Raw genomic sequence first — 23,437 nt, 5'->3', positions numbered from 1 at the left:
ATTTATAGACAAATTCGACATCGATCACAATGTGACATAAGAGAGAGCAAGATGAAAAACACCGGGCAAATAAACTACCAACGCCTCAAGGAAATCTTCAGTAAAAACAACATCGAACGTGAAAAGGCCCCAGCCCATGAATCGCAAATCGAAACAACCGCTATCACAATCAGACCCAGATCACCCAAAAGGAATCATAGAAATGTATTAACTGCTGGGAGATACCCCAGCAAAGGACGCCGCTCGGTTGTCGGCTATCTATTCGACCAATGGCTTCAAGGCTTCCACCCCAACTTGGAGTACCGCGGGGTTCTTCGTCTTCTTCAGCACACTGCTCAATATATTAACGCCTCCGTTTGCCTTGATGGCTTCCTTGGCCCGCCGGCCAATATCGCCCGTGGCAAGGCAGGTCATGTTCCGCACACAGGCCACGCCGCGATGCACTAAACCTTCATCGTCTTCCTGGCACATGGCCAGCAGGAGCTGGACACCCCGCGGCCGTTCCAGGATCCCGGCAATGGCTGCTTCGAATTCGGTCAGCATCGCAAGAGCTCCGCCAGCAGCGCTGCGCGTTGCCATATCGTCCGTATCGGTGAGAGCCAGCAGCACATGCAGCCGTTGCGCCGCGCGCTTGGAGCCATCGGCATATTTGACGATTCCGGACTCGCAAGTCATCAGATTGCAAATTAGCTCACAGGCAGCTCGCTGAACCATGGGACTAGTGGAGAGCAGAAGATCCTCTACTACGGGCCAGGCCTGACGGACGATAGCTTCAGGAGCAGCCTCATCCGGGTGGGAGGCTAGATTCGTGAGAGCAAGCAGACTCTCAAAGACTGGTAAAAGATTCCGCGGCTGTTCCGCCGTCAGACTAGTTGTCTCCGGGCTTACCAGAAGCGCGGTTAGAGGCCGGATGGCGGATGTGATCTGGGGGAAGCCAGAGGACGGGAACACGTGGACCGGGTTGACGGAGATTAAAATTCGCGCAAGTGCTTGCGATGCATTCTGTACTGCTTCGGCGGCGTTGGTCCCCGGGGATCCCTGCTTCGCGGCTGCCATAGTGAGCAGGAATTTGACAGCACCTTGCTGTGCCAAGGTTCCTCGAGACTTTCGGTCCCATGACAGGGCAACGACAATTTTTCCCATGAGACCTTGCACCGAGGGGAGATTCGTCTTGCCACAATCAACCAGAAGAGGCATGACACCTGCCTTGATGAGCGCATTGCAACGTGCAATTACATGTTGCTCGTCATCAAGGGGGTCTGAATTTGCTCGGGCCCCGCTAGGAGAGGCCTCGGCATAAGACTTGAGTTGGGACATTTTCTTCTGCTCTTCTGTCAATGTGGGCGGGAATTGTGTGAGATTCGCAATGATCATGAGACCACCATAAAGGACCGACGAATCGGCACAGTTTTCGCGCAGAATCTTGACAAGATCCTGTAGGAATGCCATATCCGTGGCGAGCTGTTCCTTGACGGTGGATTTTACAGAAGCGTAGGCCAAGCCCTCTATCACATTTGAAAGGTTCTCAGTCTTACGCTTCGACATCAAGTCCTTGAAGCGATCGACCAGCTCGGTGACCCGGCTGTTATCTTCCTCTACCTTGCCGTTGGAGTCCGAAGGGCCGACTTGGGCAGCAGTGCGGACCTTGGCCAAGATGACCGCCGCCATCTCGGAGCTCTCATCACAGCCATTGGTGAGAAGGTGAGAAAGCCAGGTCGAGAGATGCTTTGAGATAGCTTCCCGACAGGCCTTATTCATGCACGCGGCATTCAACAACTCCAGAAAATGGGGCTCGACCTTGCGGCTCTTCGCGTCTCTGGAGGTCAAAGGCGCCAACGCGGCCATGTAGCTCTCCGACAGGAAGAGGCTAGCCGCGACTTCTGGGATCACGGGAAAGACCGCAGCCGTGGCTGAGAATGCCTCGATCAAATCATCGCTGCGGCCCTTGACAACCTTGGCAGTTACAAGCCGGGAGAACCTCTCCTCGCCAACCTGCCCGGAGATCTCCAGGTATTTGACGGTTGCCAGGGTCGCTTGACTTCTCCACTCAAGAGGAAGCCGGCTGTCCAAAGAGGACAGGATCACGTCCAGTCCTTCATCGTCGACCAATTCTTGCAGCTTCGCCGCATCGACAGCAAGCAAACGCGCGATGCCTTTGAGGGAGCGACCGTCCATATCATGGCCCGACTCCATGAGCTTGGCGATGAAGAGCAGGAACAGCTCGCGCTCACAGTGTAGACGAGCATCCTCGGACGGCCATACGGTAGGGTCCAAGACCACGGTGTCGAGGCATACGGCAGCTCCGTCGCCTCTTTCATAAATCTCATCGAAGAACGTGGTCACCGACACCTGGAGCTGCTCCGAGAAGTAGCGCCGCACACTGGCGTTCTGGCGAACCAGCCCCGAGATAATATCATCCTGCAGCGACGACAAGGCATGTGGCCTTTGCGCCAGCAGGAGCTTGACACATTCCAATGCAACCTCCTCGGGAGGCTTGAGTCCGTCGGTACGGAGATAAAGGGCGGCGTCTTTGCCAGCGGGCTCGTCCTTGCCACTGGTATAGCGTCGGCAGAGATCTAGCAGGTGATGGCCATTTTCCTCTTCCTGCTGGATTTTAACAAAAGCTTCCTTGACTGCCGGATGCTCGGGAGCTAAGGAGAGAGCTTCTCGGAGATTTCGTGAGGCGGCCTATAATGACATCACGAAAGAGTGGTTAGTCACATGGCACGAAGGTACCTATGCCGGCGACGGATGATAACAACCCAGCGGGGTCTGATAAAGGTCAAAAAAAAAAGAGAGAGACGACCAGACATACCTCACGATGGCCAGCATCAATTAATTCAACAGCCTCCCGTGTCAAATGTACAGCGCGTTCCTCGCTCGTAGAGTGAACCATTTCAGGCCGGATACAAGAAGCCGACAATTGTAGGGTGGGATACAAAGAGCGATATGATACCGGTTCAAAGAGGGAATAAAGGAATCGGCGGGGAGGAGGGACTGATAAGAGAAACCGGTCGGAAGCAAGACGGGGGGAATCCGAAGACAGGTCAAAAGGTCGCCGGGGGAGTGGAGATTGAAGTAGTCGTAGTCAGAGAGAGAGAGAAAGAAGTAGGTATTTAGGTAGGTAGGTAAAAGAGAGCTGCGTCAACCCACGACCTCCGAAGCGACGGTCGAGCAACAGGACACACAGGCAATCATGGAGGGAAAAGGACGAGTCAAAGAAGTGCGTTGTGGTCGCAAAGACAGGGTAATGCTGATAGGATGCAGGATGATGAATGGGCAGAAGGTGTGGGAGGGAGAGGCTGTGGTGGGAGTGGTGTCTCTTTTTTTTTTTACCCTTTTGCTTTTCCTTTTCCCTTTTTTTTATTTTTCGCCTCTGGGCGTGAATGGAGAGGCAAGTAAGTTCAGTTACTTTTTTTTTGGGACAGCGTGTATGGGGGAAACGGAGGGGGGGAGGGATTGGCGGGATGTGGGTTTGGTTTGGAGAACAAATGGCTGATACGGTATGGTAACCAAGCAAGCCCGGTGTGACAGACCCTCGGAGCTCCGAACGCCCAGACAAACCGGGGGAAGACGAACGCAAACCGTTTTATTACGGGGGGGGGTCCCAGCAGGGACTCTATTTCCACCCCCAGCGGAGTTTCTCCCAAGCAATCAATCCTTGGAAATTCAGTACTAAATCTACCGGTCTGCAGCAGTGCAGCTGCTCCCAAACGGGCCCCTTCCGCCCGACGGTCGGAAGTCTTCCCCCCCTTGGATCGGCCGCCCTTCGGCGTGCGCTTAACTCCGGGCTTTCCTGAAGAGTAATAGTTATGGGGACTTTGGACGGGCTTTATCATATTCTTCTGAATCATCGCTATGAAGTAACAGGATCAGCATCACCATCACCATCAGCATCATTAACAGCAAGCTTATCCTCCTACAGCTGCTCATCGCACCCCCATAATATATGATCCGACCAAAGAGAAAGCCGGGGAAAGACCAGCCAGAACTATAATTCCTCCCCGTGACAGGAAGCCGAAGGAGTAATAGGTCTATCCCACGACGGGGGTGGATTCCCCGGGTGGCTGGAAGTTTGGGTGGACATATCTACATCATACTCAAATAGCAATTTAGTGTGGGAGGGCACCAGCGCCCTCCCCGATAAGATGAATGGCTAAGAATAACTAAACCTGACACTAAGTAACTATACTGGCAACTTCACACACCACGCTTGGAGTCGGCAGTGTCGGCCCTCTAGCCGATACACACTTACTTAGTAGCCATAGCCAGATCACAGTACGGAGAACGGTGGACTAGTTACTACTAAAATGAAACTTACCTCCATGCACTCACTGCGTCCGTATACACCACCACCACCACCACCCCCTCCTCTCAACGCTTTGAATATCAATGACGCCTTCACCGGCTTAGATGGGAAGGGGGTAGAAGTTAATAATACTGTCCAGCCCAGCCTATTGATAAGCCCACGCAGCTTCAATAATCAATCAATCGGAATGATTCTTTCCTTCATGCCGATAACACCAACCACAGGGGTCCGTTGCATCACGTTGCCTGCCGGTCCTGCCGCGCCGAGCAGAGCACATTCCCCCAACAGTAGATAGGATACCTTATTTTCTTCGAAACGGACACGCCTCACTTAATCACACCCCCTCCTTTTCGGTTCAAGCAGCACTATGTATCCAGTTAGCCCGGAAGGAAGGGAGGAAAGGAAAGAAATCTGAAATGATCCGCAAGATTCCCAACTGCCTGACTGTCCCGGGACCATTCCCAAGAGTTCTTGGTCCGAATAGTCCTGTCGCACTAGTGGTCGTCTGGTTGGCTTGGCTACATCTCCGATCTACATCTGGCTTTTTCCTCCTGTGTCCGCGCCCCAGTACGAAGTAGTAAGTAAATAAGTAAGTCGATGGATGGATGGATAGATAGGTAGATAGAATCTGTCTACTGCGAGGTACTACTTGGTGTAACTGTATGTATGTATGGTCCAGCCAGCCAGCCTACTCACCAACTACTAATTAGGTAGCTACATAGTCACTACAAGGATACTACAGATAGTAACTAAATAGATATAGAGAAAAGCAGAAGAAGAATGCACAGCCAATCCGCTGGGGATAACAAAGATACTTTTCTTATCTTACTATATGGTCCCGTCCAATCTCATCCCATCCCATTCAGGCACCCCTTCCGAGTATAGTAACTGGCTGGGCCAAGCAAGCAGACAGGCAAATGGATGAAAATAACCAAGGTACGGGAGTGAACTAAATAGATACGGGATCTACTACTCCGTACCGCAAACTAAACTTACAGTATGCTACTTGGCGCATACTTATGCACAAGCGTAAGCAGAAATATTTACCAGCAAATCAACTAAACTTATGCAGGAATGGGGGGAGGGGAAAAAAAGTTCGGTTCCATCATTCTTCTCAACATTTTCCAAATGGGACGAAGCCACGTCCTTAACTTACTTACGGAGTACTACCACTCCCGGGAGGGAAACGCACTGATACATTGGTGCACCTACCTTTCTTTCTCTCGCTCCATAACAGCACTACTTGGTACGGAGTACTTAGTACTAGTAGTAGTAGTAGTATGCTCGGTCGGGGATGGACCAATAGTAGCATTTTCTCGGTAAGTGAGGCAGAGAGTTCGGTTTGGTTTTCTTGTCAACTCAATCAGTGGATGGATGTGTCCGATACAGCCTGGATCTTTCTTTCCCATCTACTGTACAAACAAACACAAATGAACAAACAGGGTTGTTGGGGGAGGACAAGACATGATAGTAGTCGTTCGGTTTTTGGCTACTTTCTCTTTTCCCCGTTCCTGATCTGACTACTAAGAAATACGTACTATCACGTCAGAGAGGAATAGTTGGTTAGTTTATTACTATGGAGTTCTGAGTAGTTGCTGAAACCCGTGGAAGTCCAGCCAGCCAGCCAGGCTTCCCTTCCCACCCACGCTGCAACTCAACCTAGTAATGACCGAGACGGCCGGCTGAAGATCCTATGCAGCCGAGCTGACTTCTTACAAGGACAAGGCCTTCTTCGGCGATCATTAATCCTTCTCGACCGGAACAATTCATACTTACTGTAGGGTACTACCCTTTATATGTAAAAAGAAAAAACAGAATAATGTCCATCATCACATCTTAGTCAGATTCGCCTGCTTCTGCAGCCTTCCCTTCTTTTTCTTTCTTCTACAGTTCACCGCATCACATGAGGCAGCCCTCCTTGATGCTGGAGTGCAGCTCGCTCGTCCCAACCCGGACACGTCGCCCGCCACGTGATCGCTGTGGCTGTCTGCCAGCCGCTGAAGATGTGCCTTTACCCCCACTCATCACCACTTCTTCCTCGTTTCCTTCCACTGCAAACACTTCCACCATCCACTCATACCATACCTTGCGGTCGTCGGTTTGCCGGTACATGGTCACCACCACTTCGCCATTGTCGGGGACATTTAGAGGGGTCTGGATTGGCATCTGATTAGCATCCCGCGCTGTAGCTTGAATATGTAGGCGATACAGACCTTCAATGGGAAGTAGATCGGGAACCAACTGATCATGTCGGCACTCTTGGTGTCCATCGTGACAGGGTTGGTGGACAGCTCAACGTCGCGGTATAACACGGTCTCAAAGTACCCCGCCAGGCCATGGCACACTCCTCGGTTGTAGACTGGGAATGACAGACGGGTCCGACGCACGTTATGCGAGTTGGAGATCGTCGACGTGGACGGCAACTGAGGAGGTATATGCCGGTTAGGGTGTTCAAAAGACCAGGTTGTCTGCACGAATGGGATGGGCGCCTCCCCAGAACCCGGCAGCGTGGAAATTGAGTCTCGGGCACTATGTTTAGCGCCCCCATGACTGGAGTTCATCAGTGACGTTGCAGACGGTTGGTTCGTGGAGAGGAAGTCAATCGCGTGTAACATGACCACATATGGTGTCTCCGGCGCTGCTGGATTCGAGATGGATTGATTCATGACGTCGGCATGAAGCTTCGGCGCCGCGATGGGTGTGAGGTGGGCCGTATAGGAAGCCGGAATGGAGATACCGTGGACTGGATTGAGTAAATGTGTGACGCCATCAAGGCACTCCGGCGAAAGTTCGTTGTCACCGAACGAGCCCAGCAGCTCTGAAATCAAAATATCAATCGTAGTGGGAACGAGCTCGGTGACGGGAGGCGCGGCTGCCGATTCGGACGTCTGTGCCGATTCCTGCTCCTCGTTGGCATTGTAAAGTAACGAATCTTCGATCCCAAGGGTTTGTCCTACCGGTCCTGTTTGTGCCCCCGAGTCATCCTTCCTCTCAACCTGCGGGCCTTTCCAGCTTCGCATGTCCGACTGAACAAGCTTGACTTGCCCTCCCCATTTCTGCTCATTGTGGCGCTGAAGAAGGACGAAAGCATTGGTGTTCTTCTCAACTGCCCAGAGATCAATCTTAACCCCAGTCTCTACACTGGCTTGGAGCGCCCGTGACACGAGCGGTCCTCGACCCGCACCAACCACTGCTACAACCACTCGGCCGTCGGGGTTTGAAGTTGGCTTTCCTTCACTTGCCCAGTCGCTAAGGGCTTTGGCAATCGCGCGCTCATACCATTTGTATTTGATAGGATCCTTCTCGAATACTTCGTAAGTAATGCTTTCCAGGTTCACTGTCAACGGCTGCAAGGGCGCCTGAAGATAGTCTTGGTATCCAACTCCAAACCTCTCCATGGCGCTCCTAGAGGGCTGGCGTTGCTGTAGGTTTCTGAGGTAGGAAAGATGAGGGGTCGGGTCATAATGCTTCTTGTTAGAAACCGCGGCCTGGGTGAGGCTAGGGTAATCAGAGCCCGACAGAGCGGGTAGTTTAGTTTCTGGAGTTTCTTGTTCATCTACGCCTGGAAGTGGGCCAACATCGCAGAGAAGGATCCAAGGGGATGTTCGTAGGCGCATGAACCGACCAATAAGCGCCTGGTGTGTCTTGGACAGTACGGGATAGCCCTTCTGGTTCTTGATGAAGGTGTTGGCATCGAAAGTGAGCAGATGAACAGGTTCGGAATACCAGCGAGACTGCACGGACATAGGAGGGAGGTGTTTAGGCATCGAAAGTGCTGGTAACATTTTAGCAGCAGGAAGGGGGGCAAAACGTTAAGATCATGGGTTATTATCTTACCTACGACGAGCCTCGAGTGGTATTTACAAGTTCTCCGAATGATGTCCCAAGCATCCCAAGTGCCAAAAGGATCCACTCGCGATGGCTGTCCTGTGAGCGGTTCTCCAAGGAACTCCGCACGAGCAAGGCGAGACAGATCGGCTATTCCATCTACTTCCAAATCTGGGCTATCGACCATAGGCATCCAAATGTGGAACTGTATGTAAGGAGCGAGGTTGATAGCGTCCTGTATCGCTCTCGCATAGTAGATCACGCCTTCCGCATGAATATCCCCGTGATGCAATTTCGGGCCAGGAATCAAGAGATACCCAAGGCCACAAAAGGCTGCATAAGCAACCTCCCGCATGAACACTTGACGCGAGATGTCTGCAATCAGGGGATCCGGGGAGCATAGATCAATCCAACTGCTGGTGACTCCAACTATCTGCGACATGGTCTCATCCGGAGTCAAGTGGCTATCCGCGGGAGTTAACGGAGGGATAAAGAGGGGGCGTATGTTATCGGTAGTCATTAAGGTCCCATTGGCAGCCGGAGTGAGAGGAGCATTTGGTTTGGAACCTAGCAGGGTGAGGATGCGAGAATGGAACGCCTCCGTGGTGATTGGTGCCGTAAGCATGTCATACTGAGCCATTTAAGTTAGCATATGAGCTGACATTGCAGGTCGAGAACATGCGTACATTGCTTTCATGAGCTGCCTGTACAATTGCAGCCGTGATTGGATTCTTGCGGTTGCTTTCATGCTGTCCGATGCAAAAACTAGGAGCCATGTCTTCCGGATTGAACGAGTCCATGATTGACAACGGCGGATATTCTAAGACGACAAACGGGTACTGAAATTTGGTGACGGGCCAAGATGACAAAGTTATATGCAACTAGATGGCAGACACATAGACTGGGATCATGAGGTAAAAGATAGTTTATTCGACTGTATATAGCGAAGAAAAAGCGATGAATGTGGACAACGGTCTCTATCTGAGTGGTAGCTGGTTAGTCCCGCATCGCAGATCAATTGAGTTTCCCGGCAGTTTTCATCTCGAGGCCAGGCAGGATCTCATATAAGAACGGAAATAAAGATGGGAGAGCAAAGGAGGAGGTCCAGTCGCGCAGGGATGCTAACCGAGAAATTCAACGCCCCTTCAGTGGAAACGTCGCGCGACAATGGGCTCCTGGATAGCCCCGCGTACCTGAGCAAACGTGCATCGCGACGGACTTTCTTTCATGCCTGGATGCCTGGATGCCCCTTGCCGGCGGTAAGCGATTTCTGTGGGGTTTTCGGCGGCAGAATGCAGGGCGGTGAGGCGCGGAAACTGCAGCTGTGGCGAAGGGCGGCCAACCTGCCTATCCGGGCCGCCTTTTTTTTCTGAAGCCCGTTCGGCGACAATCCATCTCTCGTTTGTCGCTCCGCAGCCAACTTCTTTCCTCCTCCCACCAACCCATTTTTTCCTGGCTTCGCTACTTGCTAGCCGTCATGGTTGATCGACGCTCGGATTCTGAAAACGGCTCGCGTGCTAAACGTCAAAAGATGGACAAGTCTGAAACAGATCCCAAGGACAACCCGTACCTGGCTCACATGTATGCGGACAACGGCAATTCCAACACTTGGACCGATGGCACCACAGATCTTCACCCCGCCTTTGGGAAGATGAAGAGGCACCAGACCACCGCTGCGCTGGCCAAGAAGGTGGAAGATGGTGATATCAACCCCTTCAACGGTCAACCCTTCTCCAGCAAATATGTTTCCATCTTGCAGACTCGTCGCGACCTTCCCGTGCATGCTCAGAGGTGAGTTTCTCATAACCGTTTCATATGAGTCGCCACATCGCAAATTGATTCTAACTATTCCTTCTTATAGAGATGAATTCCTGCAGCTCTACCAAAAGTCTCAGATTCTTGTCTTTGTCGGTGAAACTGGTTCCGGAAAGACCACGCAGATTCCCCAATTCGTCCTGTTCGATGACATGCCGCAAACTCAGCGCAAGATGGTTGCTTGTACACAGCCTCGTCGTGTCGCCGCGATGTCCGTCGCTCAACGTGTCGCCGCCGAGCTGGATGTCAAGCTAGGAGAGGAAGTCGGTTACAGCATTCGTTTCGAAGATATGACCAGTTCCAAGACTGTGCTCAAGTACATGACGGACGGTATGCTTCTGAGAGAAGCCATGAACGACCACAACCTTAACCGCTACAGTACCATCATTCTGGATGAGGCTCACGAGAGAACAATGGCCACCGATGTTCTTATGGGTCTTCTCAAGGAAGTTGTGCTGCGCCGACCTGACCTGAAGATCATTATCATGTCTGCTACTCTGGATGCGCAGAAGTTCCAGCGTTACTTCAACGATGCCCCTCTCCTCGCCGTTCCCGGTCGTACCCACCCCGTTGAGATCTTCTATACTCCTGAGCCCGAGCAGGACTATGTCGAAGCTGCCATTCGCACCGTCCTGCAGATCCACGCGACAGAAGATGAAGGTGATATCCTTCTGTTCTTGACTGGTGAAGAAGAAATCGAAGACGCCGCACGGAAGATTTCGTTAGAAGCTGATGAGATGGTGAGAGAGGCCGATGCTGGTCCCATCAAGGTCTACCCTCTCTACGGTAGTCTGCCCCCGCATATGCAGCAGCGCATTTTCGAACCGGCACCACCTGCCCGCCGTCCTGGAGGCCGTCCCGGCCGGAAGGTCATTGTATCCACCAACATCGCTGAAACTTCGCTTACCATCGACGGTATCGTCTACGTTGTTGATCCTGGTTTCTCGAAGCAGAAGATCTACAACCCTCGTATCCGTGTCGAGTCTCTTCTGGTGTCTCCCATTTCCAAGGCTTCCGCGCAACAGAGAGCTGGTCGTGCTGGTCGTACGCGCCCCGGAAAGTGCTTCCGTTTGTACACTGAAGGAGCTTTCAAGAAGGAACTTATCGACCAGACGTACCCCGAGATTCTGCGCTCGAACCTTTCTTCTACCGTGCTGGAATTGAAAAAGCTAGGCATCGATGATCTCGTTCACTTCGATCTGATGGATCCTCCTGCCCCGGAGACTCTGATGAGAGCTCTGGAGGAACTCAACTACTTGGCTTGCTTGGACGATGATGGAAATCTTACTCAATTGGGACGCCTGGCCTCCGAGTTCCCTCTTGATCCTGCACTTGCTGTGATGCTAATCAGCTCCCCCGAATTCTACTGCTCCAACGAAATTCTCTCCATCACAGCCTTGCTTTCTGTCCCGCAAGTCTTCGTCAGACCCGCTTCTCAGCGCAAGCGTGCCGATGAGATGAAGGATCTTTTCGCCCACCCCGACGGTGACCACCTCACCCTTCTTAATGTCTACCATGCTTTCAAGGGTCCTGAAGCGCAGGAGAACTTGAAGCAATGGTGCCACGACCACTTCCTCTCTTTGAGATCGCTGCAATCGGCAGACAATGTGCGCATGCAGCTTCTGCGCATCATGGAGCGTGAGGAACTCGAGATGGTGTCGACTCCCTTCGAGGACAAGAAGTACTACGAGAACATTCGCCGTGCGCTGTGCGCCGGCTTCTTCATGCAGGTCGCCAAGAAGGAGGCTCAGGGCAAGAACATGTATGTCACGATCAAGGACAACCAGAACGTTCTGTTGCACCCCTCGACCGTTCTGAACCACGAAGCGGAATGGGTCCTCTACAACGAATTCGTCCTCACCACCAAGAATTACATTCGGACTATCACGGCTGTCAAGCCTGAATGGCTCATTGTAAGTCTTACCTTTAACTTGTCAATCACCACACTCAGAATAGTACTAACACAGCGTTTACCAGGACATCGCACCTACCTACTATGACATTTCCGGCTTCCCCAAGGGCGAGATTCGCTCCTCCCTCCTTCGCGCCGCTGAGAGACTTTCTCGCAAGGAGAAGATGCGCTCTGATTCCAGCAGAAGACGATAGACTAGGTTAATTCTTTGTTGTCACGATATCTATAGATCATGTTTCTTTTATTTCATGCCCATGATAATCATGCAGCTCAATTAAAAAGGGTGTATCCGGTTCTTCTATCTTCATTCTACTTTGAGTACTTATTATATTCATTTGTTACTTTATTATCTTATTCTCTTCATGTCTCCGGGCTTTTCTCTCCCTTTACGGACTTTGGCTTTCCTGGGGACTTCGCGATATTTACTTTATATTTCTTCTCCCAACTCTACATCCAGACTATAGATACCAGTAGAAAAAAGTTTGTCTCGTCGCATACAAAGCAACATCATCCCAGTGTGCACTGTACTCAGTAGACCTGTAGTGTTCAATCGATGATAATTGAAACATCCGCGTCCAGTACAATATAGTGAACGACAAACTGATACCGCTAACTACGTAGTAACCTTTGCATAATAGAGGACATCAGTTCTGAAGATAGTACTAACCCTGATGTCGCTTTATTCAACAGTTCAGTTCGAACCAACAGTATCCAAAGGGAGATAGGAATCCAACGCTCAATTCTAACCCTTATTTATCATCACAAGAAAAAGAGAAAAATACAAGCTATAGTATGATAGGTACTGTACAAAATGTTTCAAGGTAGCATTTATCCACCTAGAGATATAAAAGCATCAAAGCAATCCCAATGCGGGCCAGAGAATGGCTAGTTTATCATCGACACACTTTCACCGTACATCAGAGGGAGGTATAGGTATAGGGAGGGATAGGTAGGGTATACGGAGGGGTACGTTCCATCTTGAAGAGGACGTAGAAGAGGGAGGGGAAAGAAGGGGAAATAAGAAGCCCTGAGGATACAGTCATTCTGGAGTAGAGTGCCTTGAGAGGCTAGGGTGACTGTGTCTTACGACTTCATATATCGAATACTGACTTTGTTGAAAGAAGATTCGAGTTCCGGCGTGGGAGCTATGTGTTCGTGTTTTCGACGGAGGAGGTGGTCTTGGTGGGTGTGGCTAGAGCGAGGGGGAGAAGGAGGGGGCGACGGGATAGTAGACTCCTGCTTGCGAGTCTGGTGGAGGTCGAAGACCATCTGTTTGAGTTGTGAGATTTCGGCCTTCAGGGAACTGATCTCATGTTCCTGGGCTGCAGCCGTGGACTCGTTCTCCTTCTTGGCCTTTTCGACCTGCTTGCTGATTTCTTGGAGCAGGCTCTGGCGGTCCTTGTCCTCGAAGACTGGTTCAGGGGCTTTAGGAGTGTTGGCGGACGCTGGGGATCCGGCGAGCATGGCGGTTAGGACCTGCTGGGAGTAGAGCTCTATCATGTCCTGCCACTTCTTGGAGGGAGATTTTCCCTCGTAGGCGCTCAGGCGCTCGTTCATAACGTTTACAAAGGCGTAGGCTTTCTCCCATGCTGGCTTGTCTTGCATATCCTTTGGTGCGGCCTCCGCTGCCGATGACCATCTCCTGTGGTGAGGGTCGTGGGGAGACTTGATGTCCAATTGCTTGCTGGCTGCTTCCCAAGTGAAACCGCTGTTCACTGCCGATGTGATGATGGCCTCGGACATGTCGTATTGTTCGCAGGTATCACACATATGCACCATCAGCACAATGAGTCGTTCAAGGCGGAACAGCTGATGCTCTGTTGAGGAGACCATGAACGCCAGTGTTCGTTTGAGAGTCTGAACTCCCTTTTCCCAGTCGGTGCGGATAGCACAGAACCGCAGATAGGAGTTCAGAATAGCAAAATCGTCCATGTGCCCTGCCGATCTCGCAGCTAGGAGGTATGCATCGGCGCGGTCCGGCTGGTCGAAGCGTAGACAAGACACAATAAGGGTGGCGTAGATGACGGGGTTCGCCGAATCCACCGGGGGGACGATGATCTCGACCCCGTTGACCACTTGGCGCTGATAGAGACCCAAGCCATTCAAGTCCACCGGATAGCCGTGTCCGTTCAACATCTCTAGGAAAATGTCAAAACCCATGAGATTCTTGGATTTACGGAAGAAGGTCAGGATCGTGAGGATGAGAGAGGCGCTGAGCGGGAACTTGTGTGGAAGGATGGTCTTCAAGATCAGATCACAGAGATCGTTTTGACGGGTCTTGGTGAACGCAAGAATCATCTTCTTTATGACTTCTGGCCGGTCCGGGTCCGTGCATTGCATCAGGTTGTTGGCTAGCCGGAGGAGAAGCTCCTGCAAGGGCATCTCATTTCGCATATAGAGTTCGGTATCACGCTGGACGTCCCGATCGAGCCGGTTCCGCTCTTCCGTCATGTGTCGAATCGAGTGCACGCGGAGGTCCTTGGCTAAATCATCAATATTGGCTTTCTCCGACCCCTTCACTTGACGCATCCTGCGCCGAAGGCTGTTCAATTCCGCTAGCAACTGCGGCACTCTCAACTGGGGTATTGAGAAGTCGGCAGTGTAGTTCATCTGGACACCCTGATAGCTGTGGGCAATTGCCGGCCGCAACAGAAGTCTGATAGCTAGCTGTTTGAGCGCAAGCTTCCGAATGACCTTCTGGCGGACCACATCACCAGTGAGCCAGGTGAGTGTATCGTCATCCTCCAGAGAAAGGCCATAGTCCTCATTTGCATCCTCCGCCAGCGGATCCTCGCTCTCTGCGACCAGATCACGGATTATCTGGTTGTCTCTCTCATTGGCAAAGGCCGTCGTTGAGTGGAAAGAAGCGAACGGTGCGGTCCTCCTGGGCCATTGGTATCTCAAAGGTGCCGGGCGAGTCGCTGTGCTGAACTGTCTGGTCTGTAACGTTCCATTGAGAAATCCCTGCTTCCGACGCGACAGAAGAGCCTCCACCAGACGCTGTTCCTCATCCACCAGCTCAATGACCTCTTCCTTGACTGCGGCGATCTTTTCCTCCCATTCGTGACGGCGCTGACCCTTGGCCCGGGCGTCGGCCAAAGCGGCGGCGGCGAAGATGCTGGTGTATAGTGCTGTTACCGAGTTTCCGATCCGGAGGCGTTTCTTGCTGGCTGCCGAAGAACCTCTCGAGGCCACACCATTGGATACGGTACTTAAGCAAGAGACGCAGCGGCAGGTGGATTGCGCCGGAGCGGCGCGGGACCAAAGACCTTGCATTCTCAAGTCATTTCTGCCATGAACCGACTCCAATGGCAAGAATCAGAGGATGGGAAATGTGACCAATTGATTGATCACAAGGACCCGACAGCCAATGGCGGATAAATCGACGTCGGGGGGAAGATGAAGGGGCGGAGGGGGGAAATATTGGCGGGAAGTCGAGAATCTTTTGATGATGATCCAAAACCGGCTAAACGAAAGTCGGACCACCGGCAGTGCAAACCAAGCAAACCGGAACTCCAGCTTGTTGAACCAAGACTTGGACTAGTTACTTGGAATGGAGCAAGTGAATGTAAGCCAGAATCAGCCATCCCTTTCCTTTGTCCCGGCGATCTGTCACATTCGCGAGATCTCATTCTGCCAATTTAAGACTCGTCGGATCTTCGCCTGGCGCCTCGTGGCTCTATTTATATCCCCACCCGTTTTGTGCTTCAATCGCCCGACAATGCTCGTCGCCCTCGCTACTGCTCTCTTGGCCCTGAGTGGCAGCTTCGTGAGTGCCCACGGTTCTCACCCCGACCAGCCGCCCTCGTCGGATTGGGCCACCCGGCATATGCAAGGTAAATACTCCGTACTGGTTAATTATCATGTTGATATCCGTCCCGGGATATGAGCAACTGTGTGAGACTAACTATCTAATTCCCAATTGACAGAGGAGCATCACATTGATGCCTTCGACCCTGCTTCCTTCTTCTCCCTTCACGACTATGATGAATCCGGGGCATGGACTCCCGAGGAAGTGCGCAAGACATACGGCATGGACGATGAGACGAATGCAGGTGCAACGGAGGATCGCAAGACCCAGGCCTTAAGAGAAGTGTTTAGTCTCTTCGACCCCACAAATACTGGCTTCATCACCCGCGACAACTGGATGCGCATTATCGCCGAGGGCACTCGGCTGCCCGATCTGGGATTCGGTCCGGGTCACCACGGCGACATTGAGTATGAGTACGAGATCCACCACTTCGAGAAATACCATGGCGAAGATGCGACAGAGGAGGAGCTCACCCACCCCGAAGACATTGAGCACTTCCGGCGGCACGACGAGGAAGATCTGGCGATGGAGCGCCTCGAGCAGCTCGAGAGCATGCAGATCGTTGAGGCCAACATACCGCAGAGGTTCCGCAAGCAAGCTTAGATGAGTGTACATTAGATTCCTTTGTTGTTGTTATAGTTGATGATACTGTACATATAAATGTGTGATGAGACGAGCATCCTCGTGGGGTGGTTATACCCTCGGTAATTGAAACCAAACGAAGCATACCGCGTCAATGAGCGTTATAACTCCAGCGCCGGCACCTTGACATCAAACACGCAATGCATCACCCCCGGAGCGTAAGTCTTGACCTGTTCAACATGCCGACACTCCGCCACGACCTTTCCCTCATCTTCAACCTCCAAAGCCTTGGCCCTTAACCTCCCCACCTCCGCCGTGACCTGATCCCTCATCTCCTCAATGCGCCGCACATCCACATTCTCATGCACATGCAACCAACCCCCCAACCGACGATCCACCATCCGACACGCATCCCCCCAAGCAGCCGCCGACGAAGGCAACAAGCCCAAATTAACATGCCTGACAGGCGCCCACCGCCCGCGCGCCTCCATCACATCCTTGATCTGAGCCAAAATCCGCGCCGCAAACCGATTATCACCATGAAACACAACGACTCTATCCCCATCCTCCCCATCCCTCAACCCATCCACCAACTCCTCCACGCCTATACCCCCGTCTAGGACACCCTCCTCGCCATGAATCCTCACAACCCTACACCCCCATCCATTCGCCATACACCCCCTCCGCAACCCTTCCACGGACCATCCATTAATCTCCCACCCCCAAACCCTGCGTACCCCCCGGCGCAGGTACGAAAACACAAAATACCCAATCCCCGCATACATATCCACCACACTCATCCCCTCCTCCCCCATCCCCATATCCTCCAACCCCTCCATCGCATTCCCATGATTGTCATACCCCAATATCCTCGCCTTCTCCGTAACATTCCCCCTCGAGAACATCGTATACATAGGCGCCCAAATCTGCTCAATCCCATGATTCTGCACCGTGCTCACCCACAACGCTCGGCTCAGATCCTCACTTGTTGGCGCATCCACGTTCGCGATGGTGCTGGGCGCCGGCCCAAAGTCCCCGTATAGTGGGAGGAGTCCGCCGGGACTGCGCATGCGGTTCTCGGTGCCTTGGTTGTCGGTTAATGCGATGGGGGCGTTGATGGCGATGTGGGTGAGGTTGTAGCGCGAGAAGGCGGAGAGGATGCATTCGTATAGAGTGGTTTTTTGGGATGGGGTTAGGGTGTCGTAGAGGGCGTGCCAGGCGGGTGGGGTCGTGAGGGCGTTCACGGGGAGGAGGAGGAGGGGGGCGTAGATTGTGAAGCGTTTGGGGAGGGAGGAGGTGGGGAGGATTGTATCATGATCGTTGTTGTTGTTGTGGTGGTGGTGGTGGTGGGTTAGGTAGGTTGTGATGCCTTTTTGGAGGGGGTTGAGGAGCGTGGGTTTTGGTTTGCGGGGGTGGTTGTGGTTGTTCTGGTTATTGTTCTGGTTCTTCGTGGTGGTTGTGGTGGTGGCATTGCCGTTGGTGAGGGGGAGGGGTGATGGGTTGGAGGTGATTGTGGTTGTGTCGGTGGTAGAGTCGAGGTTGTCGGGGGGTGGTAGCATGGCGAGTGTGCCAATTGCTGGCTGTGCTGCTGTTGGAGTAGCCGCAGAGGTGATTGTAGATATTGTACCTTGGTGGTTAGTTGCTCATAGTGTAATGATCTGACGGGCTATGATGAAAATTACATGATCTGCGGGGAGTGGGGACAGTATTGTGGGTTTTACTTCTAGACAAGGCTGATACTATGACATGCAAAGATCACAACAACGAAAAGTCACCACACAATCTAAAACAATTGTCAGATCTTAATTTTGCTGTGTCATAGTCTGAAGTTGGTTATTCTTAAGGATGCCACACTTACTAGTATCGAACGACGCTTTCATTCCAAGACTTGAATCACTGCATGAGCGGATGGCTACTTATAGACACAGAGCTAAGAATTCACAGTTGCCTTGAATGTTATGTCCCGACATACTAGCCATACAATCCAGGCTCAAAGAATTATTTACTGATCAATTATAACTTGCTACTGCTAGCAGTCGGAGTCGGCACCGGAAACTTGGAGATATCATCGGTCGTCTTCCCGTCGATGGCCAGCTCCGCCACCACTCGACCGATAGCAGGAGCAAACTTGAACGCATGCCCATTACCCAGCGCAATAATAACATTCGGATGCTTATGCAGCGGACCTATCATGAACTGTCGATCCGGCGTGATAGAGTACTGACAGGTCACTGTTCGCGCGTCTTGGCCATGGTCCGGGATTGTCATGTCCATGTGGTCCTTGAGTGTGTTGAACACTTTCCGCGAGGGGACAAAAGTACGATTCTCAGGCGCCATAACATTCTGCTGGACATCCTGACCCGCCTTGATTGTTGGCTCTCCGTATGTTGGGAATCCATAGAAGCATTTCTCGCCAGCCCATATCCACACAGGGAAGCGCTCCGGTTCAAAGAGCGCTGGATTGTCCGGCTTGAAGTAGGTGATTTGTTCCTGCATGACAGTAAGGGGAATCTCATTTCCAAGAGGTCTAAGAAGCTTGTTGATCCAGGCATCAGCTGCCAGGATCACTTTATCAGCTCGAACCTGTCCCTTGGACGTGTCGATGATCACACCACTGCCGTCTGGTATCACTCGATCGACTCGTGTCTTCTCCCTCAAGATAGCCCCATGAGCACGAGCTTGATATTGCATGGTTGTCACGGCTTTAGAAGCATGCACGATGCCGGTATCTGCTGTATACACGGCATCAATCCCATCGGGGAGATTGAACCCCGGCCATCGTCGGTTGACCTCTTGAGAATCAAGAAGCTCGTAAGGAACGCTGTTGGCGTCGAGGCTATTGGTAAAGTCGCTAGCAGGGATTGGTCCCCCGCGGGGAAGGAATACAACGCCACCAGTTATATCTAGGAGGTTCAAACCGGACCGTTTTTCCAACTCGGCCCAATCTTTGTATGCCGATCGTGCGAGTGCAACAAACTCCGGGGAGCCGTAGGATGTCCTGACGATTCGTGAGGTATCATGGGAGGCCCCTCGGACATGGCCCAACTCGAACTGTTCGAAGCCGATCACTTTGGCTCCTTTGACGGCTGCTTGGTATGCTGCTCCACTCCCGAGGGCACCCAGGCCAACGACTGCAATATCGTATCGTTCCATTATTTTTCTGTGGGGGAAACTGACACGCAGACTATATGAAGAAGAAGGGTATTATGTGGGATATTGAAGGCTGATGGGATGGACTGTATAGGGGTCGACCATCATATCTTGAGACCGCCGACGTTAGGGGTACTTAACTACCCCTCATCCAACATGTGGGAATCGGAGATGCTTCCACTTGGTGTGTAACCTACAATATTGTAGTTATCGGGGGATTAATGGGCACTAGTGAAGTTGGGGAATGTTCTTCTCCGCATGCTCGGACCCCCTCGTGCTCGGGTTCGACGCTACGGCTCTTCCCTCTGATTCTGTTGTTTGATTGGATACTATCATCTATTGTCTGACTATAACATAAAGTAACTGGAGTAAATATCGCTTTATAATCTACACATACAAGATCTAGAGGGAATGGAATTCAAACTTAGAGTAATCGGAAATAGTAAAAGATCATCTGTTGTCTCCATCAGAAATGCCATTGATAATAGAGAAAAGTCAAGTTAAATTCCCAGCCCCGGCAGATCATCAATAGAAGGTAGCGGACAATTCAGACCATCAAGACTTCAAGAGTTGGCCAGCTATGCTCGAAGGGAGGAAACCTTGTCGCATGCGTGGTCGATCTTGGTAACGGATACAAAATCCGTAGCGAGAACTACAAGTTGCTTGCATCGATATCAGTCTTGATACATCTCTTCAGTCTACGAATTATCCGGGGTATGAGAATACCCAAGGGGTACCCCCTCGCATCTATCTTGTGACTCTTGGATCTTCGGTCGACAGTAGTTCGATATCGCTATGTGGTAGCAAGGGGCAGTTCTGCTACTTACTAACTGACTCTTGGAATGTTGCCTAACTATCACTAGTCATCTGTTGTCGATCTATCCTACTATATAAGAGAACCGTTCAGTCCCTCTTTACAAGCAATCATGCATTTTAGAGATTCTAACAATCAGTCATTACGGCGCGATCCATTCCAGTAGCATATCGAAATCATGTCGAATATCAAAGATTCAGAAGCTCTCAAGGAAAGCTCGTCGGTTGCTCCTTCCACCACGCAAGATGCAGTTTTTGGCAAAATCACTGAGCAAGGGCCGAATTACCGAAACGTGGGTACTTCTACTTCTCAACATCCGTGTATGCCAATACCTAATGAGAGTCAGGTCGGATGGCTAGGGACGGTGGCTCTCATGTTGAAAAATCAACTTGGCCTTGGTGTTCTTTCCATTCCCCAAGCTTTCGACTCGCTGGGGATAGTACCAGGCGTCATTTGCCTGCTCGCAATTGCAGCCATCACCACTTGGGCTAACTACGTTATCGGTACTTTCAAGTTAAACCATCCGGAAGTCTACGCCATCGATGATGCTGGCGAGCTGATGTTCGGCCGGATGGGCCGGGAGATCTTTGCATTTGGGGTCTGCATCTGTGGGTCTCGAAGAGGCCCTGCTCTTTCTATCCCGCATAGAGTCTAATTCCTACCCTCTAGACTGGATCTTTAGTTCTGGTTCTGGGCTACTGAGTACCTCGATTGGCTTGAATGCCGTCTCGGCACATGGCACATGTACTGCTGTCTTAGTCGCAGTATCTGCAATTGCTTCCTTTATCCTATCAAGTACCCGCACCTTGGGAAAGATGAAGTGGGCTGCTTGGGCTGGAGTGGCATCAATATTCGGTGCGGGTGAGTGACTCTTAACAACCGATTGCTCTATCTAGTTCTGACTCAGGGACCGCTAGTTATGATTGCGACGGTAGCAGTCGCTCTCCAGGAACGTCCTCCAACAGCGCCACAGGGCGATACATTCTGGGTATCGGACTATAAGCTTGTGGGCAATCCATCGTTTACTCGGGCAATCACAGCAGTCTCGTCCATCGTATTTGCTTACTCCGGTGCTCCTGGTGCGTGTAGCCCAATAACTTCTTCATTGAAGCATATTGAATCTTGGCGTTGCTATCAACGCCTGTCAAGGAAGATGACCTGTTACAGATGTGAACAGTTGGTGTGCTGATGATTCTTCAGGCTTCTTCCCCATCGCAGCAGAGATGCGCGATCCTTCACTCTACACAAGATCACTACTAATATGCCAATTCGTGATAACCATAATATACATAACTGTTGGCGTAGTAATTTATTATTATTGCGGTTCATATGTTGCATCTCCAGCCCTCGGGTCCGCCGGGACATTGATAAAAAAAGTCGCATATGGCATCTCACTTCCTGGTCTAATAACCAGTACAGTACTCGGTATCCATGTGAGTGATGACATGAATGCGAGTTGACTTCAATCTTTAGCATTTTACTTATCTATACTAGTTCTCAAGCAAATACACCTTCATCCGTTTATTACGGGGATCTAAACATATGACCGCCAACACCTTCAAGCATTGGGCAACTTGGCTGGGGTGCACATTTGCCTTCACGATTGCATCTTACCTCATTGCCAGCGGTATTCCTAACTTTGGCGATCTGAACTCACTCATCGGTGCCCTGTTGGGGACTGTCATGTCATTCCAGTCCATGGGTTGCATGTGGATCTATGACAATTGGAAATATGGCAGCGAGCAACAGCCGACCCTCAAATGGATACTCCTTTTACTTTGGAATATCTTGATTATCGCTCTTGGGACTTTTATGATGATTGGTGGAACTTATGGATCTATCGTCAATATCGTTGCGTCTGGAAAAGCAACTACGGAGTCTTCTGCGTGGTCGTGCGCTGATAATTCGAACTCATGATGAACGTGGTCTCGTCGTTGGAAATGAAGATAGCATCTGACGGAACTCTTGGACGAGTCTGATTTCAAGCCATATATAAGATCTTAATTATATGTAAAAGAATTGATGATTTTCCATAAGATCACGCACTCTTTTCTCAATGCTTGTGATGCTACTACATCATTTATGGTTGGAAGAACAGCCATCAGCAAAAGACATCATATTCCACTTTACTCCGCAGCGCATCTATTCCCCGACAACAACCAAGCCAACCACTCACTCTCCTCTTCTCGAACCAGAAAAGAACCATCAATCATAGCTTCACCACTCAAACCTTACGAACCAGCTACAGCATCAACAATAGTCTTCTTCATCTTTCCCCGTATCAAAACCCGCACGCCCGTCGACCGCTCGTTTTGTTTATCCAACATAAAGACATAGCCCAAGCTAGAAGAAGCATACCACAGAACTGGCGCACAATACTGTCCCTCTGAGCGCTCTATATACTTTGTAAACACCTACTCATCCCAACTCACACTTCAGATGTTCCCTAGTATTCCCGGCCACCATCTCAGTTCTTCAGATGACATCAATGAAGGTGTCGTTCTTCGCCCTCTGAAGAAGGTGTAGTCCATGGTGTGGATGTCGCTGGATGTGGGGAGGTAGTTATTTGCCTCTGCGTTGATCTTATGTTCTTGGTCTCGGGGCAGAAATCGCGTGGAGTGGATTTGCTGCCTAGTGAGGCGAAGAGGGGGAGGGTTTCTTGCTGTTTCCACAGCGACAGATGTAGTTGTCTCTGGTTCGATTATGGGATGACGGGCTTTGGAGGGAGTTGAGGTGGAATTGTTGAGGGTAGTGAAGTAGGTTTTGCAGTCGGCTTAGATGGATGCCATGTTGATGGGTAAATGCCACTTGCTGGTTAGCTAGGGGATGAAGTGGATGGGATGGTAGAGGAAGATCATGGACTATATAGATTGCTATCGGATATATCAGGCATGGAAAGCCCACTGATACACCTGCTTGGTGATAGAAGTATTTCTTTGCATGGAATTGAGACAGTCGTCTGGTGAATTCCCATTGTGTTACAGTGATTAGGTTTGCTGGTAAGTGGTGACAGTCATGCGGGTGCCACTCCAAATTGGTATACACAAAGTAAAACAACATACTATAGCGCTCGGGATCAGAGATGGATGGCGCTCAATGCGGAACCAACCTTCCGTGACGGAGCTACCTTGGGTCTGAGACATTGGGTTCTACATAGTAAGAGCATCGAGACGAGCAGTAGTCACCGCATGATAGGACCCATGCAAGGTAGGGCTC

The 23,437-nt window shown here is 51.2% G+C and overlaps 8 protein-coding genes across 8 annotated transcripts; 3 read left to right on the top strand and 5 right to left on the bottom strand.

Annotated features, from left to right (window-relative positions):
• Positions 1–258: 258 nt before the first annotated feature.
• On the bottom strand, positions 259–2,896 carry ASPBRDRAFT_129269 (UNC45-central domain-containing protein; the record flags this gene model as incomplete). The annotated part of the gene is made up of 2 exons (XM_067618125.1): positions 259–2,688; positions 2,816–2,896. 2 exons carry the CDS (start codon positions 2,894–2,896, stop codon positions 259–261), a joined length of 2,511 nt encoding a protein of 836 aa, XP_067477734.1.
• A 91-nt stretch (positions 2,897–2,987) lies between these two features.
• Positions 2,988–4,064, top strand: ASPBRDRAFT_622125 (uncharacterized protein). The gene is made up of 2 exons (XM_067628357.1): positions 2,988–3,394; positions 3,522–4,064. Exons 1-2 carry the CDS (start codon positions 3,197–3,199, stop codon positions 3,798–3,800), a joined length of 477 nt encoding a protein of 158 aa, XP_067477733.1. The 5' UTR covers positions 2,988–3,196; the 3' UTR covers positions 3,801–4,064.
• A 1,796-nt stretch (positions 4,065–5,860) lies between these two features.
• Positions 5,861–9,327, bottom strand: ASPBRDRAFT_44659 (protein arginine N-methyltransferase). Its single transcript, XM_067625250.1, has 5 exons — positions 8,824–9,327; positions 8,147–8,768; positions 7,267–8,084; positions 6,523–7,209; positions 5,861–6,463 (listed from the first exon to the last, which is right to left on the bottom strand). Exons 1-5 carry the CDS (start codon positions 8,935–8,937, stop codon positions 6,209–6,211), a joined length of 2,496 nt encoding a protein of 831 aa, XP_067477732.1. The 5' UTR covers positions 8,938–9,327; the 3' UTR covers positions 5,861–6,208.
• A 3,186-nt stretch (positions 9,328–12,513) lies between these two features.
• ASPBRDRAFT_44657 (uncharacterized protein) lies at positions 12,514–15,273 on the bottom strand. Its single transcript, XM_067625249.1, has one exon. It carries the CDS (start codon positions 15,138–15,140, stop codon positions 12,948–12,950), a length of 2,193 nt encoding a protein of 730 aa, XP_067477731.1. The 5' UTR covers positions 15,141–15,273; the 3' UTR covers positions 12,514–12,947.
• A 312-nt stretch (positions 15,274–15,585) lies between these two features.
• On the top strand, positions 15,586–16,278 carry ASPBRDRAFT_31380 (nucleobindin SSP120; the record flags this gene model as incomplete). The annotated part of the gene is made up of 2 exons (XM_067622892.1): positions 15,586–15,700; positions 15,794–16,278. 2 exons carry the CDS (start codon positions 15,586–15,588, stop codon positions 16,276–16,278), a joined length of 600 nt encoding a protein of 199 aa, XP_067477730.1.
• Positions 16,279–16,418: 140 nt separating this feature from the next.
• On the bottom strand, positions 16,419–17,816 carry ASPBRDRAFT_128565 (tRNA(Phe) (4-demethylwyosine(37)-C(7)) aminocarboxypropyltransferase; the record flags this gene model as incomplete). The annotated part of the gene is made up of 1 exon (XM_067618069.1): positions 16,419–17,816. One exon carries the CDS (start codon positions 17,814–17,816, stop codon positions 16,419–16,421), a length of 1,398 nt encoding a protein of 465 aa, XP_067477729.1.
• A 189-nt stretch (positions 17,817–18,005) lies between these two features.
• Positions 18,006–19,776, bottom strand: ASPBRDRAFT_621861 (putative sarcosine oxidase). Its single transcript, XM_067628356.1, has 2 exons — positions 18,116–19,776; positions 18,006–18,040 (listed from the first exon to the last, which is right to left on the bottom strand). Exon 1 carries the CDS (start codon positions 19,408–19,410, stop codon positions 18,271–18,273), a length of 1,140 nt encoding a protein of 379 aa, XP_067477728.1. The 5' UTR covers positions 19,411–19,776; the 3' UTR covers positions 18,006–18,040; positions 18,116–18,270.
• A 623-nt stretch (positions 19,777–20,399) lies between these two features.
• ASPBRDRAFT_56271 (uncharacterized protein) lies at positions 20,400–22,138 on the top strand (the record flags this gene model as incomplete). Its single annotated transcript, XM_067627529.1, has 6 exons — positions 20,400–20,513; positions 20,568–20,829; positions 20,891–21,082; positions 21,139–21,300; positions 21,422–21,654; positions 21,716–22,138. The coding sequence occupies 6 exons, from the start codon at positions 20,400–20,402 to the stop codon at positions 22,136–22,138; spliced, it is 1,386 nt and encodes a 461-aa protein (XP_067477727.1).
• Positions 22,139–23,437: the final 1,299 nt, after the last annotated feature.

Source organism: Aspergillus brasiliensis, assembly GCF_001889945.1.
Source record: "Aspergillus brasiliensis CBS 101740 unplaced genomic scaffold ASPBRscaffold_8, whole genome shotgun sequence".
Lineage (NCBI taxonomy): Eukaryota > Fungi > Ascomycota > Eurotiomycetes > Eurotiales > Aspergillaceae > Aspergillus > Aspergillus brasiliensis.
This window is presented reverse-complemented; position numbering and strand designations above follow the sequence as displayed.